The sequence below is a fragment of the Gigantopelta aegis genome, chromosome 13 (genome assembly GCF_016097555.1).
Source record: "Gigantopelta aegis isolate Gae_Host chromosome 13, Gae_host_genome, whole genome shotgun sequence".
NCBI lineage: Eukaryota > Metazoa > Mollusca > Gastropoda > Neomphalida > Peltospiridae > Gigantopelta > Gigantopelta aegis.
In genome coordinates, this window is record NC_054711.1 from 1,853,514 (window position 1) to 1,873,624 (window position 20,111).

At 39.1% G+C, this 20,111-nt stretch overlaps 1 protein-coding gene across 3 annotated transcripts in view; it reads right to left on the bottom strand.

Moving 5' to 3' along the window:
- LOC121387351 overlaps window positions 1–17,120 on the bottom strand; it is a 71,723-nt gene extending 54,603 nt beyond the window's left edge. For 2 of the 3 annotated variants that reach the window (XM_041518396.1, XM_041518395.1), the window contains exons 1-7: window positions 16,910–17,120; window positions 15,511–15,948; window positions 13,775–14,407; window positions 12,814–13,437; window positions 9,533–9,738; window positions 8,257–8,686; window positions 478–1,083 (exon numbers count right to left, since the gene is read on the bottom strand). In XM_041518396.1, the coding sequence (XP_041374330.1) occupies window positions 478–1,083; window positions 8,257–8,686; window positions 9,533–9,738; window positions 12,814–13,437; window positions 13,775–14,407; window positions 15,511–15,948; window positions 16,910–17,099 (3,127 nt within the window). In that variant the 5' untranslated portion in view covers window positions 17,100–17,120. The remainder of the gene's footprint in view (window positions 1–477; window positions 1,084–8,256; window positions 8,687–9,532; window positions 9,739–12,813; window positions 13,438–13,774; window positions 14,408–15,510; window positions 15,949–16,909) is intronic. The other variant, XM_041518397.1, reaches the window with a different exon arrangement.
- Window positions 17,121–20,111: the final 2,991 nt, after the last annotated feature.

Consider the following 20,111-nt stretch of genomic DNA (forward strand, 5'->3'; position numbering starts at 1 on the left):
TTCCATGCACTGCTCACCTTACCATATTGTTTGCTTGTCAAACTGAGTTACTCCTGGGAGTTTTGTGAAGCATGCATATTGAGTCAACCCCTATATAACATGTGTTATACCTCATCTTTATTACTTCGTGGGATGTGGTTTTAGACCATTCCAGTGTCATGCATTGCTTACCTCCATATTATTCGGTTGCTATACTCAGTTTCTCCTGATGTTTATCAAGCATGTATATTGAATCAGTTCCCATACTTGCTATTGCTCCTCACATATTACTTCGCGTGATGTGGTTTTAGAGCATTCCAGTGTCATGCATTGCTTACCTCCATATTATTCGGTTGCTATACTCAGTTTTTCCTGATACTGAGTTTCTTCTGATGTTTATGAAACATGCATATTGAGTCAGTTCCCATATTTGCTATTGCTCCTCACATATTACTTCGCGTGACGTGGTTTTAGTCCTCTAGCACTTCTCATGCTTACCTCCATACTGTTTTGTAGCTCTCAGCTGGTCAATGTCGTCATACCAGTACTGTATCTCATCCACCAGCACGCTGGCCGTGGACCCTCTGTCCATCGCCTTGCCTACAAACACGTGACCTCCTTTGGGCTCGTCTCCTTGGAGAAACACGTCACCAGCACTGGTACCCACGAGCTGGTCATCAATGAACATCTTCAGTCCTTTGACTGGATGCCAGGACACGGTAACCCTCTGCCAGCGTCCCACGTGGAACTTCTCAGACGACACCGTCCACCGTCTTCCCAATCCGACGAACGTGCAAACCAGACGTCCGTCATTATAGTACAGACTGTAGGAAGGTCCAGACAGGAAGTAGTCCCCGTCCTTCAGCGCGCGCGGCTTCAGCAGCAAGGTGAAGGTCATGCCGTGTCGGCACAGCTCGAGGTTGCCCATGCAACGAGTCTCGTGGTTGTCGAGGTCGACGTAGCCGCCCCTGTTGATGTCGGCGGCGAGACCGTATTTACCTGTTACAAGCGTAGCGCCGTTCATAAGGGTCACGGTAAAGTAAGGGTGAAGGACTGTGGTGCCGTGTGCAAAGTCCAAGAAGAAGGACTCGTAACCGATCATGTCTGTGAAACGAACAAGAGGCAGAAACGTCTAAGGAAAAAAGGGGTGCAGGCATGCAGTGCTGGTTAGAATGTTTCCACTGCTCTGTAGCACTATTATTAAGGTAAAAGAATGAATCTACAATGCTGCAGCATGTTTATTAAGGCCAAGGAATCAATCTATAATGCTCTGCAGCACTGTTATTAAGGTAAAGAAATCAATCTACAATGTTGTAGCATTGTTATTAAGGTCAAGGAATTAATCTACAATGCTGTAGCACTGTTATTAAGGTCAAGGAATCAATCTACAGTGTTGTAGCATTGTTATTAAGGTCAAGGAATCAATCTACAATGCTGTAGCACTGTTATTAAGGTCAAGGAATCAATCTACAGTGCTGTAGCATTGTTATTAAGGTCAAGGAATCAATCTACAATGCTGTAGCACTGTTATTAAGGTACAAGAATCAATCTACAGTGCTGTAGCATTGTTATTAAGGTCAAGGAATCAATCTACAATGCTGTAGCACTGTTATTAAGGTCAAGGAATCAATCTACAATGCTGTAGCACTGTTATTAAGGTAAAAGAATCAATCTATAATACCCGAGCACTGCTCTGTAGCAGTGTCATTAAGGTAAAAGGATAAATCTACTATGCTGCAGCATTTTTATGTTATGAAGGTAAATTAGGAAAAACTACAAGAAAGCAAATATCTTAGTAAAGTAGGGTAGGAATGTTTAAGGGTGGGGAAAGATGGAATAGGGTATCTCATTGTAGCACTTATAATTAATTATTCGGGTTCTAGAATAGAACATAGCTCTGTAGCATTTTATAAGAAAAAAACTACATAGGCAGCTATCTGAGTAAGATCAGGTGGGGTGGGTGGCAAGGGCTGACTAACAATGGTATCACCACTATATTGAGGTCTTTTTAACTACAGAGGCAGCTATCTGAGTAAGATCAGGTGGGGTGGGTGGCAAGGGCTGACTAACAATGGTATCACCACTATATTCAGGTCTTTTTAACAAAAGAAAGCTTGGACAACTGCTCCCCAACACTGTTTATTCAGACCTGAGAAAGCTATTAGATGTCTTGCAACGTAGTTATGCAGACATCGTTGTCAACTAAAATTAATGGTAGTGATTAATGGTTCCCCTAACTTAGATTATGGGGAGTCACTTAAAATATTACTATATTGATATCACACGCTAAGGGGAGCTAACAATTACTCCCCTTGAACTAGCCTCAGGGGAGTGATGTGGAGCAGGGGAGATAGCTTTCCTCTAAAAGGATATGACATTGCGTCTCGAGAATTCGTTAAATAACCCAAAGTACTGAAATTCAAGATGTTTTAAAGTAATTTTAGTTTATAGTAATTTGAGTATCCTGTTGCACGTGATTCCCCGGAAGTAATTTCTAAAATATGATGATGATACCATTGCCTCGAGATTTCTAAGTTTGCTAAAGGAGTATCTAGACTTTTTATGTTTATTGTAACAAAGAGCTGACTGAAAGGAATTGTATTAGGATTTGTGATATTAATTTTGTATTACTGTTATTATTTTAATTAGCAGTGCTGCTACAAGAGATAAGTAATAAAACTAAGAAAACATTGAAAGCTACAAGAATGTTTATGCAATAAAAATAAACTAAAAGATTTAAAAGCAAACGTTATGATAAGATTAAACTAAAACAATCTATAAATAATTAAATAATAATGTATTTATTTTGATCTTAAGCCATGTCATATAATAAATAATTGATAATAAAACATCTGTAATAAAATATGAATATGAAATGTGAAATGAAAGACGATTATATTGTTATGTGATATATATGATAAACAATGTTTATGACATGAAGAAGTGTAAAAATAAGTATTTGTGTTAATGTTTGTGAGATGAAAAAACATATCAAAAACTAACACTTTCTGTTAATTAATAAACACAAAAAAATAAGGATAAAAGGCAAAAAAAGCTAAATATAACATAATAAAAGGCACTGCAAATGTCATTATAATGAAAAGCAAAAAGCTTGTATTTGAAGCGAAGGTTTTATTAAATGGTTACAGGGATTTAGAGAATAGAACTAGTGTAATTTAGCAGACGTTTCATTCGGAAATCCTCGGATAATTTCGTAATGGGTTATACTGTTTGATTTATCAGCCTGTTAAAAGTATTCGTGAGCAATCTCTGAACAAAAATTATATTTCATAATTTATGTGGCTATATGTTTTTCACAACACACTTTGAAATAAAGTAAGACGAATAACATTTGTACATGATGATTAAGCCATTTTTATTGTGTGTGTGTGTGTGTGTGTGTGTGTGTGTGTGTGTGTGTGTGTGTGTGTGTGTGTGTGTGTGTGTTATTTATTAAAATACACACAAATGTCAAATGTCAGTTCTCAAATGGTTGTTTTTCACGAAAAAAACAATTACTTTATATTTAAAAATATTAAGTCTAATTGTTCAATCGATTGATATATTTCTAACGAACATATCCGAACACATCCGAAGATTTCCGATTGAACCCGACTTGGTGAGAGAAAGCAGTACTACGAGGTTGTGTGCTTATAACCATGATTAATGATTCTTACAACTCAAATCTGAGTCACGGAAAACACCAAGTAGAGCTTTGAGTTCAGACTCAGTCTTTGAGTTGTGTATCATACCAAACGTTTTATAAGCACGGGTTGGGGAAGGGAGGTCTACGATTTTCACAGACAATGAAAGGTATAACTGCTTTATTCGGAAGCAGAATTTTGAAATGAGTAAATCATAAGATATTATCATATGTTCTGATTTAGTTTTTTAAATTCAAACAGAATACAAGAGGCTATGAATAATTTGTAGAATATGAGTAATAGTTTGACGAAATTTATATTATTGATTTGTTACCACTCGACTATAAACTGGCGTTCTCTTTCACCCTTAGCAAAACAAATCAATCAGTTAAACAAATACATTAACAACACTATATCTGTTTGTCCTGTTTGTTTGATAAAATATGTGTACAAGAGAATAGTGATATGCAATCAGTCATTAATAGAACAATATAATTTTATATATTTAGTAGTATAGCAAATATATAACTATATTTAACTTATAACTTATATTATGTATTATATAATAATAACTTTAATCTGTAAAATAAATATTGTAAGGTTGTTAAAACAAACTCTTTTCATTCTATCTCTCTTTTTCTCTTTGTCTTCTTTCTCTCCCTCTCTCTCTCTCTCTCTCTCTCTCTCTCTCTCTCTCTCTCTCTCTCTCTCTCTCTCTCTCTCTCTCTCTCTCTCTCTCTCTCTCTCTCTCTCCACACAGTACATTAATACTAGACTACCTAAATGCATACATTATCGATTGTAACTAATTAGACATTCAACATTTCAACTATTTTTATTATTTACATAACATATTTTGACGATAAGCGTGCAACTACACTTTATTTACATATTAAAGCATTCAATTATTTACAATACTTTACATATAGTTTGCCATATTATTTACATGTCATGCAAACTATAATATTTATCAACAGATGCACGTACATTTGTATATCTATATATTTAATATATTAAACTATTCTAACCAGTCTTGCATTATGAACTACAATATTTCTTATTTTTCCTGCACAAGTATGTTTAATGAATGGTTTAAGTACATCAACATGCATTGTGTTTTGTGTTATATATACATATGAGTAATTCTGATGCATAACTCTATTCTGGAGGTTATATAAAGATATTACCTAAGTTTTTCTACAAATAAATATCACGCAATTTAGTTGGGTTTTTTAAATTATTATTATTATTATTATTATTATCATCATCTTCAATTAACGTTTTTGGTGTCTCGTTGCAATAGGAACTGTTAGTCCAGCAGCCAGTTTTAAAGAAAGGTATGTTAATGTGTTTTAAAGAAAGGTATGTTAATGTGTTTTAAAGAAAGGTATGTTAATGTGTTTTAAATAATTATGTATGTTTGTTCTAATTCTGTGTTTTGTTTTGTTATTTTTGTTTTTGTTTCGTTTAGCTTATTTGTTTGTTGGCATGAGCATGTGCTTCTTTGGGGGGTGAGGGGGTGTCTCGTTTTGTTAGATGCTCGGTGGATAGGTGGGTGTTTCGTTTAGCTTATTTGTTTGTTGGCATGAGCATGTGCTTTTTGGGGGGTGAGGGGGTGTCTCGTTTTGTTAGATGTTCGGTGGATAGGTGGGTGTTTCGTTTGTTGTTGTTTTGGGGGTATGTTTTGTTTATGGGGGGATTGTTATGTGTATTTTGTTGGATTAGGTTTAGTTTGATTGCAGATAGTTGATTTTTCCTGCTCATACCATTTTAATATTGCATGTTCCAATTAACGCATAACCATTTATTACGCCTGTCTCACTCAAATCATAACGTGTGTTATTCACCTTGACATTAGTGGGCGATGTGTACGGATCTGAAAGGGAGGTAACTTCAAACTATATAACGTGTCTGGGTTCCTGTGTTCGCAAAATGTTAGTAAAGACGATATTAAATGGAGAGTCCTACGTTTCCTGTCATTGTAACATGTTTCACATTTTCATATTAGTATATATTTTTTAAGCAACTAAATGTATATATTAACTACACTATTTTGCTTAGAATATCACTGTCTTTAACGCAATATGTTCTAGTGATCCTGATCTTTATGGTAGCCCGAACTGGATTTGCACCCCACCTCACACCCAATAATTTCATACATATCAAAACTATATTTGTAAATATAATGAAGTTTGAAAACAAAAGGATAATCCGAAACACATAATAGAGAGTCACTAATATTCTAAAGATGAAAATGTATTTAATATATACTAGTAATTTTAGTCATTAAAAACCTCTGTTACAAACAGATTAAATATGACAGCAAACATGGGACATTCTCTTTTAACCCAAAACACAATCTATGATACAGACTAGGGCCGCACCTAGCTGAAAATCACTAGAGGGGGTAACGAAACTAGAATTAGGGCAGTATAATATAGGGTCGTTTCCATCTAGACAAAAATTAATGCAATTTTACTTTCTGCTTTTAAATTTTAAACCAATTTTTGTTTTAATATCTGGGACACAACTATCACATCAATAAGTCCCCAACCCACCCTTACCCCGCCCACGCCCACCCCATTTCCACCGAATACCTCCCGTCCTCTAGGTACGGCCCTGCAAACATGATGCAAATATAGTGTGCAGCGACATTCTCGTAGCAAGCATACTTTATACTAATTTCATGACGTCTTATATCACATATATTATATGGTCACACCAACATATATGGCGTGAAACACTGCGCGCTATTATATGCATTCTGTTTATGTTTTTCTCCGCATATGTGTTAAGTATAAGATGTATATGACGTCATCTATACAATACGCATAGCTATGCATACTGGTAACTGTACGTGATAAACTATATACATGTTTCAATATGGTGTATATACCACATGTTTCAATATGGTGTATATACCACGTTTCAATATGGTGTATATACCACATGTTTCAATATGGTGTATATACCACATTCGCTATAAAAGGAAAAGGAACAGTATGATAAAAAGAAAAACAGATCACAATGCTCTGTTTTAATACAATTCAGTCCTTGTCCAGAAAACAATACCCTAACCCGACTTTCCATCTTATATGTTTGACAGTTTATAGACATCATAGATCTAAACAGACATCTTTCAGTCTAAATCCATGTATTCCTCTACCTCTAGCACAAGTAGACGCACGAATACCTCTGGGATGTATGACAGGCTGGGTTCTAGAAACTCGAGTCGTGTTCAGTGGTATCATGTCCTAACCACACGTCTTTAATCTGTCGTCATACTGAAAGACGTCCCTATAGGATAACCCGCGTGTGTCAGAGGTCATCTGTACACACTGCTATGATCGGCGGGTTGTGTAATAAAGCGTTAACGTAACGACTTGTTAAACAAAGTAGAGTTAGAAGACGAGCCGAGCGACAAGACAAACATGCATCATGCAAATCACATGTAATGCAGACATGCGCAATCAACGTAATAGCACGTGCATATTTATTATTTACCAGTCAAACTAATACAGTGAAACTCCTCTAAACCGGACACCCTAAGGACAAAGTAAATTGTCCAGTTTTAAGAGGTATCCAGTTTAGAGAGGTAGATTTCTGTACTGATTTTTAAAAAAAGAACTGTGGAAAAATGTCTGGTTTTGGGAGGGTCCAGTTTTGAAAGGTTTCACTGTACTTGTAGTCTTACACAAAACTTGAATATTCTACACATGTATGTAGACGTTAAACAATTACATGTACTAGTATCATCAAAGGGAAGTAACTCAGGCATTGCTGAACTTTATGAGAAAACAAAATATCACCAGAAAACATTAACCAGTAAATGCATTACACTTATTTATGTTGTTGGTTATAGCTGAATAATTGTTGATAAAAAAAAAAATAATAATAATTAAAAAAATAAAATAAAATAAATAAGTTACAATATGCTGAAGTATTTTTTTTAAAATAAATTTCGATTCTTTCCCCTCTTTTATAATTATAATATTAATATTTATGACTATCAGTATTATTAATGAAAATTTCCCATTTTAAAATATTTCGATTTTTCTAGAGGCCGTCTTTCCTTATGCACAGAAATGGTTCGTTTTAACCAATTTCAATTTTAGTGGAGTTTTTTTAAACCTTAAGGCACAAAACGACAAAACTGCGCGGCAATCGTCAACCGAGTCACTCATTTGGTAGCACTGTTGTTGATAATTAAAATATCGCGTACTGAGTTTTACGGGAAAAACATTAATTTAAAAACAAATATTTTTTTAAACCCTCATTTGTGTGGACTTCATTCTGTATTCCCAAAAAATATCTTCTAATCAATTGAATTGCAAATAGTAATATTATTTTAAAAAAATAAAAAATAAAAAAGACCAAAACAAAGACCTCAAAAAATGGAAATAAAATGAATGGGCACAAGTTATTCAACTTACGATGCCCACTCCTAATTACAATACAAATGTATATCATAACAATATCAGCAAATTCACCCAATGATAAAAAATACAAACATTCAAAACAATATCTGAAAAACAAAAACAAATTTAAAAAACCCAAAACATCACACACAATGATCATAATTAAAATGAGACTCAGAGAATTTTTGAAAAAACTAAATCAAAACATCACTTACTTCCAGGTTTAATATAATCCATGGCAATCAGACTGGCTCTTCTAGCGTACCAAATCTCCATGTCGTCCACATCAAAGTTTCCGTGCACGAACCTTCCTCCGCGCACATCTCCCGTGTTCGGTCTGCCGAGGTAGAAGCTTCCCATACGGCTGTCGTCGCGGTTGACGTCAGAACCGAGCGTGTTTCTGGAGTTGGCGACGAGGACACCGTCCACGTAGAGGCTGAGGCCGTAGACGGGGTGCCAGGAAATCTCCACGTAGTACCAGCGATTCGGCTCCAGTGGCTGGATCGTCACCTCCGTCTTGCCGTTGGCGCTGACGTGGATGTAGCCGTTGCGGTACATCATGACGATGCCGTGGGTGCCGGTCGACATGAACACCATGTTGTTGGTGAAACGTTTGAAGCGCATCCATGCAGAGATGGTGATGCCCTTTAACACGTTCATTAATATGCTTAATATATTTAATTAATGTCCTTTAAAAAGTTCATTAATATCTTTAATTAGTGTCCTTTAAAACGTTCATTAATATCTTTAATTAGTGTCCTTTAAAAAGTTAATTGATATCTTTAATTAGTGTCCTTTAAAAGATAATTAATCTGTTTAATTAGTGTCCCTTAAAAGTAATTAATATCCTTAATTAACTTTTAAATTTTAATTGAAAAAATTAATTAATACCTTTTTAATGTCCTTTAAGACTTAGGTAATACCTCTGATTAACGCTCTATAAAACTTAATTAAAACGTTTGATTAATGAGTGCAAAATGACAATGAATACATTTGTTTAATAATTATTAAACGTTAATTAATACTTTTGATTATTGGCCTTTAAAAGTCAACTATTACCTTTAATTAATGCCCTTTAAAAGTCAACTATTACCTTTAATTAATGCCCTTTAGAAGTCATGTAATACCTTCAGTTAATTTCTTTCAAAGCACTTAATACACTTGATTAATGTTATTATAAAGTGTGGTTGTTTGTGCGTGTGTGTGTGTGTGTGTGTGTGTTCAGTGTGTGTCAGAGACAGAGAGAGACAGAGACAGAGACACAGAGAGAGAGAGAGAGAGAGAGAGAGTGTGTGTGTGTGTGCGTGTGTGTGTGTGTGTGTGTGTTTGTGAGAGTTAGTGTGTGTTCATCCATCCAATCTCCCAATTACATAAGTATGTATTTATTTATTTTACTTTTAGTTGGCAGTAGGATGTCCAAACTCAGTTAATATTCTCTGTCAAGTCACGCGAATCAATATGAAAAAAACGTTCTGTGTTAACACCAGTTACCTGCAGACATTTCTCCAGGTTCCCCATACACTCGTCCGAGTGGTCTCCAATGTCCAGGTACTGGTCAGCGCCGGTCAGTTGAAGGGCATTTCCGATCTTGCCCGGAATCAGTTTAGCGTCACCGACGACTCGGATGGGCAGCGTCTCATGGACCAATCGAACGCCTTGAATCTCCTCCATGTCGATTATATAGTGGGTGGGGCGTCCTGGAAGGAAAGGTGTCAATCACTACTATTAATACCGTAAATGGTGTGGCGGTTTGTGGGTAACTGTGTCACCGAATACGACACATATTATAAATGAAAGTTAAAGAGTCAATCATTAATATGTGGGCCATGTGGAGGCGATGTCAGAGGTCGTGCCCGTGAAAGGTGTGATCAGTATAGCATCAGCATTTGCCAAAATATTGGATGATTCCCTGAATCTCTAAATAGTGGATGTTTCCCGAATCTCTAAATAGTGGATGATTCTCTGAATCTCTAAATAGTGGATGATTCCTCGAATCTCTAAATATTGGATGATTCCCTGAATCTCTAAATAGTGGATGATTCCCCTAATCTCTAAATAGTGGATGATTCCCTAAATCTCTAAATAGTGAATGACTCCCCGAATCTCTAAATACTGGATGATTCCCTGAATCTCTAAATAGTGGATGACTCCCCGAATCTCTAAATAGTGGATGATTCCACGAATCTCTAAATAGTGGATGATTCCCTAAATCTCTAAATAGTGGATGACTCCCCGAATCTCTAAATAGTGGATGATTCCCTGAATCTCTAAATAGTGGATGACTCCCCGAATCTCTAAATAGTGGATGATTCAGGCTTGGTGCTTATAAAACGTTTCGAGTCCAGACTCAATCTCTAATGACGTCACACATATATAATGTGCATGGCGCTGTCATGACATTAGTGTCTCAGACTCTATTAGAGTCTCGAGTTTTGGCTCTAAACGTTTTATAAGCACCAGGCCTGAATCTAAATAGTGGATGATTCCCCGAATCTCTAAATAGTGGATGATTCCCTGAATCTCTAAATATTGGATGATTCCCTGAATCTCTAAACATTGGATGATTCCCTGAATCTCTAAATATTGGATGATTCCCTGAATCTCTAAACATTGGTTGATTCCCTGAATCTCTAAACATTGGATGATTCCCTGAATCTCTAAATAGTGGATGATTCCCTGAATCTCTAAATAGTGGATGACTCCCTGAATCTCTAAATAGTGGATGATTCCCTGAATCTCTAAATAGTGGATGATTCAGGCCTGGTGCTTATAAAACGTTTAGAGTCCAGACTCAAATTCTAATGACGTCACACATATATAATGTGTATGGCGCTGTCATGACATTACTGTCTCAGACTCTATTAGAGTCTCGCGTTTTGACTCTAAACGTTTTATAAGCACCAGGCCTGAATCTCTAAATAGTAGATGATTCCCTGAATCTCTAAATAGTGGATGATTCACCGAATCTCTAAATAGTGGATGATTCCCTGAATCTCTAAATAGTGGATGATTCCCCGAATCTCTAAATATTGGATGATTCCCTGAATCTCTAAACAGTGGATGATTCCCTGAATCTCTAAATAGTGGATGATTCCCTGAATCTCTAAATAGTGGATGATTCCCCGAATCTCTAAATATTGGATGATTCCCTGAATCTCTAAACAGTGGATGATTCCCCGAATCTCTAAATAGTGGATGATTCCCTGAATCTCTAAATAGTGGATAATTCCCCGAATCTCTAAATAGTGGATGACTCCCCGAATCTCTAAATAGTGGATGATTCCCCGAATCTCTAAATAGTGGATGATTCCACGAATCTCTAAATAGTGGATGATTCCTTGAATCTCTAAATATTGGATGATTCCCCGAATCTCTAAATAGTGGATGATTCCCCGAATCTCTAAATATTGGATGATTCTCCGAATCTCTAAATAGTGGATGATTCCCCGAATCTCTAAATAGTGGATGATTCCCCGAATCTCTAAATATTGGATGATTCCCCGAATCTCTAAATAGTGGATGACTCCCTGAATCTCTAAATAGTGGATGATTCAGGCCTGGTGCTTATAAAACGTTTAGAGTCCAGACTCAATCTCTAATGACGTCACACATATATAATGTGTATGGCGCTGTCATGACATTACTGTCTCAGACTCTATTAGAGTCTCGAGTTTTGACTCTAAACGTTTTATAAGCACCAGGCCTGAATCTCTAAATAGTGGATGATTCCCTGAATCTCTAAATAGTGGATGACTCCCCGAATCTCTAAATAGTGGATGACTCCCCGAATCTCTAAATAGTGGATGATTCCCTGAATCTCTAAATAGTGGATGATTCCCTGACCAGTTTACTAACTTAATACTAGCACCGGACAGAGCTTATTGGAATGAGTACAGTTGTGGTGATAAGCACTCATGAAAGTAAACGTAAATTAGTAGCATAAATATTGCAAAGGATGGGGCATTCTTTCATTTGTCAGTCAATGCTAGGATCAGACTACCAACTGCGGGCAGAAAGTTGGCCAAAAATGTTTGCTTTCATGACTTCTATGTCTGTCCAGTTACTGGTCTGCGCACTCTTACAACTCGATTCTCTTCGCATAACCTAATAGTTGTTAATCTGAGCGCACCCGTCGTAAGTTGGGAATTGGGGAAATTATAATGTGACTGTCGATTTGGCCAACTTTCTTCTGGCAGTTGGTAGTCGAAGCCTAGCATAATCGTATATGTACTGAAGATAAAATGTTCATCAATATACGAAATACAGTGTGTAGATCATCATTCGCGTAAGTCTATCTTCCATTTAATTGGGATTCTGGAGTTCTGAAGTTAAAACTGCTAACCATCCAAACAATAATATTGTGCGTCTTCTAAATTAGAAATCAAAATATCAGTTAAATCATACAGTAAAACCCCTCTAAACTGGAAACCTTTATAAACCGAAATTCCCACAAAAATACGACGTTTTCAGCAGTCCCTTTTTAAATACCAGTACCCAACAGAACTTTTCTAAAGCCGACAATCCTTAAAACCAGACTTTCTTCTTGGTAACTTGGGTGTCCGGTTTAGTGGGGTTTCACTGTAATTAGATCTAAAACGTAAATGTATTTGCTGGTTAGTGTTCATGTCGTACACGTGACATATCAATCATTCAATCATTTGACTCGTGCTTACACCCAAGGAAGGGTCAAGCTCGACTGTCTTGGGCAGATTCTCCGAGATTTCCCGGTGGATGTGCCCAGGACAGACTGTGACACACTGTCGAGTCCTTACCTCGTTGGATGTATCCCCAAGCGTTCAGGTAATCCCTGTCAGAAAACCAGTACTCCATCTCGTCAAAGGTGGCAGCACCGTACTTCCCGTTCGCCACGTTCCCCTTCCCTAAATATACCCTCCCATCGTCGCTCTGGGCTGCCCCGGTCCTCTGTCTCGACTCCAAGTCTTCTGCCACGACCTCGTTATCGACGACCAATCGCAGCCCGTTGTTTTCCGACCACGTGACTTCGGCCAGCTGCCACTGGTCGGGTCTCAGTTTGTCCGTGGACAGCTCCCACTGTTTGGTGCTGGTTTTCGCCGATACGTGAACCCGCTTCCCTCGGTACCACATCGCCAGCCCGTTGTCCCCAGTCCACAGGAAGTACGAGTCTTTCGTCAGGTGGTCCGGTCGCATCCAAAAGGCGGCGGTGGCGCCATGTTTGCAGTTGTCAAGGTTACCAAAGCAGTCGGTCACGTGGTCGCCAAAGTCGACGTACTGGTTCCGGCCGTTGAGCATTAAGGCTCGTCCGAGTTTGCCCCTCACCAGTCGGGGTTTTCCGTGCAGAGTTACGAACACGGAACCGTGCAGCAGACGACTTCCGTCCTTGCTGTCCATGTCGAACAGATGCATCTTGGGACGTCCTGAAAAACCAAAAACGTCTTTATTGAAAATTTCATTAAAAGAGCAGATTGAAGATCGAAGTCACTGGACATTAAGGTAAGGAAGTCATCGGACGTTAGGAGGCAAGAGGTTTATTGGACAATAGCTATTGAATTGAATACCTTTGAATTATACATGCTTTTCATTTGGAGTTGCATTTATTTCACCTCTTTGCTAATGCCAACGACAAATTTTAAATCCTATACCCAATCATCTACAAATAATACTACTTGCTTTAAACAATATTTATTAAAACGACATTTGCGGCTTTGAGGAATATCTATATTAAGGCCTCTCCCAAAAAAAAGTATTACTTGCCTCTCTGAATGAAATCCACATTGAGCAAGGAATCCATATCAGCATAAAATATCTCCACATCATCAACGTCAGCCACGGCGGTCTTCTGCCACGACTCCGGCTCGTTAGCCCTTCCAATATAGAAATTCTTATCCTTGGTCGCTTTACTGGTCTTGTGGGAATCAGTCGTCTTCTGCGAAACTAAGTCTCCATTCACATACAGAGCCAGGCCCTTGTCGCGACGCCACGACACTTCGACGAAGTACCACGCCCGGGTCCGGAGCCCCACGAAGTAGGTGTCCCAGTAGCGGTCCATCATGGACGCGGTGGCGTGCAGGCGGTTGTCGACGGAGAAGACGTTGATGCCTTTAGGGGAGCTGAAGAGGTAGCGGGTGTCGGGATCGAGTCTCTGGAAGGACACCCAGAACGAGAGGTAGAATCCGTACTTGCAGAAGGACAGGTCGCCGAGGCAGGTGTCATCCACGTTGCCGAGGCTGACGTAGTCGCTGCCGCCGTGGTAGCCGAGTCTGAGGGCGTTGTTCACCTTGCCGGGGACGACGTCGGCGTTGCCGTAGACGGCGGCGTCCTTGTTGGCGGAGACGAGTCGGTCGTTCTGGACTTTGTCCATGTTGAAGTAGAATCGGTAGAATGCACCTGGAAGAATAGGTGGATGGATGGATGAATGAATGGATGGGTGGGTGGATGGATGGATGGAAGGAAGGATGGATGGATGGATGGATGAATGAATGAATGAATGAATGAATGAATGAATGAATGAATGAATGAATGAATGGATGGATGGGTGGGTGGATGGATGGAAGGGTGGGTGGGTGGATGGAAGGATGGATGGATGCATGCATGGATGGATAGAGGGATGGATGAACTAATGGATGAACTAATGGATGAACTAATGAATGAATTATTTTACGGGGAAAAAAAGAATTAATCTTTATAGTCCAACATGAAAACGAACTGTTCTCCTAATCGAATCTGCTGATGTCCCAAGTAACTTTTGAAATATTCTATCTTGAAAAAATATATATTAAAATATTCAAGTTTCTTGTGTTTTTCAGTATATATTCTATTTGATACCTCGCGCTAAAACTGTCATTCTCGAAACTGTCAAATGAAAGTAAATTTGAAACTGGTGAATGTATTTCATTCCTATTTCGCCCGGTACCGGCTCCCACCCAGAATGTGTTTAAATGGCTCGATGGGATGTGTAAGATCTCACGAAGTTTCCCAATAGAACGGGTTCTCGTTGGCACTAACAACATACACCATTGCGAACATACATTATATAAGCATTTATTTTCACTCCAAAAGTGAGAACATTTCCGTCTCAGTTTTTGTTATATGACCGCATCTGGCTGTAGTACCGGTCCGAACAGGTGTTCATTAACCGATTCACTCCGGCTGTCACTTGCGCTTATATACCCATGTGCCAAAAGGTCGATGCACAGTATTACAAAATAACATGGGCAAAATACAGCCAGAAGGCTTACCATTAAACATACATATTGTTTTAATTCTTCACCATTTCCTAGAAGTGAATATGTGAACCATAACATGTGTCACAATTAGGAACTATAGTGGACCGTCATCAGTCAACTCTCACCCGGAAGTGATCTGTGTAGTGAGACCTAAAGCCACATCCCCAATAGCTGAGATAGCGTGCTTAGTCCTTGACTTCATATAAACACGTATATCAAACACATGTATATGACATGTCAAAATAAATCCGATTATTGTCTTACCGCTTTCTTTTATTTCCTTTGACGTCTTGTACATAGACGCAAAATGGAACTCGTCAACCACGAGATTCCCAAGCCGTTCGGTACCCGTCCTGTCATTGGCTCGTCCCAGCACGAAGTCCCTGTAAGGCGACTGCTTATTGACTGCTGGCCGCCTGGTTATGGACGAGTCGTGGTTGACCAGCTCACCGTTCACGTACAGCATCAAGCCGATCTTCTCGTTCCACGTGACCGCCACGTGATACCACCTTCCTTCCAGCAGATCGTTGAAGTTGACCTTCCACTCCGACCCGTCTGGTTTCTTGAAGACGTATTCCAGTCTTCCCTTCGAGTAGAACATGGCGATTCCGTGAGAGTCGGTTCTGTGGCCGCCATTAGACAAGTACACCCCGCGTCTGTTCCCAGCTCCTTCGAACTTCAGCCACATCCCCAGGTAGTATCCTGAAATATAAACAGGATATGGTATTTCTGGGATATTAACTCACATTCCCAAGTAACATCCTAAAATATAAATAGGGTAGTGTATTAAGCCACATTCTCAAGTACTAAATATAAATATGATAGGTAGATGTGTAAGGACTTTAAGCCACATTCCCAGGTAGTGTCCTAAGATATAAACAGGACATGGTATTTCTGTATCCTATGGATTTTAAGTCACTTTCCAAGATAGTGTTCTGAAATATAAATAAGATGTGGTATTTCTGTAAGGATATTCAGCCGCATAGGTAGTATCCTGAAATGTAAACAGTATATGGTATTTTTGTAAGGATATTCAACCACATTCGCAAGTGGTATCCTGAATTTATAAGTAAGATATGGAATTATGAACTTCTATAAGGATATTCAGTCACGTGTCCAAGAACTATCCTGAAATATATACAGGATATGGTAGTATTTTTGTAAGGATATTCAACCACATTCGCAAGTGGTATCCTGAATTTATAAGTAAGATATGGAATTATGAACTTCTATAAGGATATTCAGTCACGTGTCCAAGAACTATCCTGAAATATATACAGGATATGGTAATGTTGTAAGGATATTCAACCACATTCTCAAGTAGTATCCTGAACTATGATATGGTATTTCTGATAGGATATTCACCCACATTCCCAGGTATATAGTATCCTAAAATATAAATAGGATATGGTATTTTTGTGAGGATATTCAACCACATTCCTAAGATGTATTCTTAATTATATATAGAATGCTTTCCCCTCTCGAAAAGTATGTGCATTTTACAGTAGTCACACTCCACTGAACAATCATCTTCAAAATGAAGAACACAATCATCTTCAAAATGAGGAAATTTCACAGCAAAATGTCAACGCTATGAACATTTGGACTCAGGCTTTCATGATAACGTCTCGAGTAGTGTTTACAGGGGGGTAACTCTTCCTACCTTGTGTGCAGTGATCGAGGTTGCCGAAGCATTCTTTTTTGTGGCCAGGTCCGGTCACTCGAGCGTACTGCGTCCGTCCGTCTAGCTTCAGTGCGTGTCGGAAAACTCCGTTCACCAGCTGAGGATTTCCAAAAACACGCGAATCCAAACCAGAAGGATTTCCGAGATCGCGGCCCGATATGTGGTCCATTGGAAGATAATATTTGGTGGTGAATTCTGAAATAAATAAAATAAATAAAATATGTAGGCCCCTAAATATAAAATATTTTGTTTCTACTGCAAGAGTCTTTGAAGCCGTTGGCTTCAGTATCCATTGCGCGTACTTCTTAGGCGGGTATGCAAACAAAATTGTAGGGTGAATCTAGACAGTGGTTCATAATTAATACACCTATTTAAAAAACGTAAAAAACCCCAAACATTTCACTTAGGTTTCGACCCTCCCCCTCTCTTCCTCCTGCACACGCGTGTGATATATATATTTATCTATCTATCCATCCATCCATCCATCCATCTACTCTCTCCTTCTCTCTCTCTCTCTCTCTCTCTCTCTCTCTCTCTCTCTCTCTCTCTCTCTCTCTCTCTCTCTCTCTCTCTCTCTCTCTCTCTCTCTCTCTCTCTCTCTCTCTCTCTCTCTCTCTCTCTCCATCCCGTCTTTTACATTTGACGATCATTAACATAGTCGCCCTGCTGTTAATATTGTTATGCTATTGATTGATTTCATCGATAATATTATTTATTATTATTATTCAATATTTTGTATAAAAATATTGTAACAACTATTTTATTAGGACTCGTCTCTCTTCTTAACTGAATTCTGGGAACTACTTTATCCGAAAACAAAAATTAACTTCAACAAATACCTCACTGTATTTATGCACTCAGCGAGATTAATGTAGTTCTCTTGCATCGCTCGTATAATTACCCGAACACAAATACACGAGCTAAGGGTCATCGATATTTATTACCTGTATCCTTGCGCAGGTTTTATTTATTTATACGAGGTCGCGCCACGGTCAGACAAACACTGCACTCCCCCCTACCCACCCAGCCCCGCTTGTCTGCGGATACTGTTGTCTAAACACCTGTATTGATTTCCTGGATTCACCTCCAGTGTTTGGCTCGTTGCTGTTTGGATCTCCGCGGAATCAAGGAAACGTCGACTCGGCAGTTCGGTTCCAGTCGGTTGATTTAAAACACGTTTCTTACAACATGTGTTTACAGACACGGTTCCAAGGGTAGGTTCCAGGGGTAAGTTGCAGGGCAAGGTAGGCCTGTAGGAACGATATCTGAAGTAGGGGGTAAGATTTATAATGGGAGGGGGTACACAAGCCTGGTTGGGTTTTTGTGTGTGTGTGGGGTTTTTTTTCATTGAAGTAAAGTAGGGGTCTGGTTGGGTGCTGGGAAAGAATACCCCCACCATCCCCACCCGAAATTGGAAGTATCCACCTCTCAGAAAAATTCCACATAAATACAATGCATTTATTGCTTTTAGGGGCGGGGGGGGGGGGGGGGGTATAGTTATCTTTGTCGGCCTTTTTGAACGTGGAACACATTCCTTGGAAAATTCTGCACTCCCTAGAAAAAAAACTATATCCGCCCCTGTCTGTGCTGATCAAACATCACAGAGGTATTCCTATAATGTAGCGGGGCCGGGACGTAGACCAGTGGTAAAGCGTTCGTCTGATGCGTGGACGCTCTAGGATCGATCCCCGTCGGTGGGCCCATTGTGCATTTCTCGTTCCAGCAGATGTTCCACAAAGACCATGGTATGTTCTACCCTGCCTGTGAGATGGTACATAAAATGATTCCTTGCTGCCAATCAAGACTAATGTGTGATTTCAGCTAGATTTCTGTCTCAGTATCTGCTTGGTCCTTAACCACATGTCCGACGACAAATAACAGAAAATAAAAATGTGTCGAGTACGTTCGATCGATCTCTGTTTTGTTTTTTGTGCATTACCAAATGTCTGCCATTCAATAGCCGATCATTAATTATATGCCTCAGCGTTGTCGTTAAATATTCATTCATTCATTTATACTTATTGCCGTGCTTATATCCAATTATAGTTCAAGCACGCTGTCCTGGACACACACCTTAGATATCTAGGCTGGGTCCTGGGCAGTGGGTTAGTTGTTAGTGGTTAGTGAGAGAGAAGTCGGTGTAGTGGTCTTACACCTACTCATTGAGTCGTTAAAACTCGCTCTGGGTCGGAGCCGGTACCGTGCTGCGAACCATGTAACTACCAGCCTTATGTACAATGGCTTAACCAGGCCAATAATTATATGTTCTAGTGAGGGTGTTTTTTTTTTGTTTTTTTTGTTTTTTTTTTTGCAGTGATCATGAATGACAGTCACGTGATGTGTTTATTGCCTCGGGTTGACCCGCCGTTTACAACAGCGGGAAGTGAAATGTCAACTTGCAACTTACTGCTCGCTAGTATTTGTCAATCTGCGATTGCAGTTTAAACACAGCCACACAGAGCGAAGTGTACAGACGAGGGTGGAGTCGAGATTATGTCATTTTCCGTAACCGTGTCTGGAATGCCAGTCACATTCGAGAGTTCTCGGGTATTTTCGTCAAACTGCTAGAGCGGGGGGAAAAAAGCAGGCGGTGTGCAAAAAATTATGCAGGAAGGGGGATAGACATGTTCGTAGGAACGATATCTGGAGTGGTGAGGGGAGGGGGCACAATATCTAATAGAGGTGCACAAGCTAGATTTTTATCTTTATTTATATAGGACAAAAACATTTACATTTTCATCCTAGAATTGAGTGGGGGAGGGGCCTGCTGAACTGTCTAAGGGATGGGGGTGTTTGGGCCATGCTCTACCAAAAATATTATTTTTAAAACGAAAAAAGGTCGACCCACGAACCCCGCATGTAAAGGAAAATAAAAATTAATTTGGTGTATGGCAACCTTTAGAGCATATACTGGGCGACGGTCGTGCTAAAACACGGATGGTAACAGATACTTCCTCGTGTCGTTACGGTATGCTTACGAAACGCGTGTTACCATGGAAACGACATGGGTTTGTGTTCCACAAACATTGCTAATTTTGGGGACGGTTGTTATTCTTGCTTCAGGCAAAGGGCGCGAAATGTGTATAGAGCTATAACCTTAATGACACATACACTCAATGCATGCATGATATATAGATATATTTCATAGAGAGAGAGAGAGAGAGAGAGAGAGAGAGAGAGA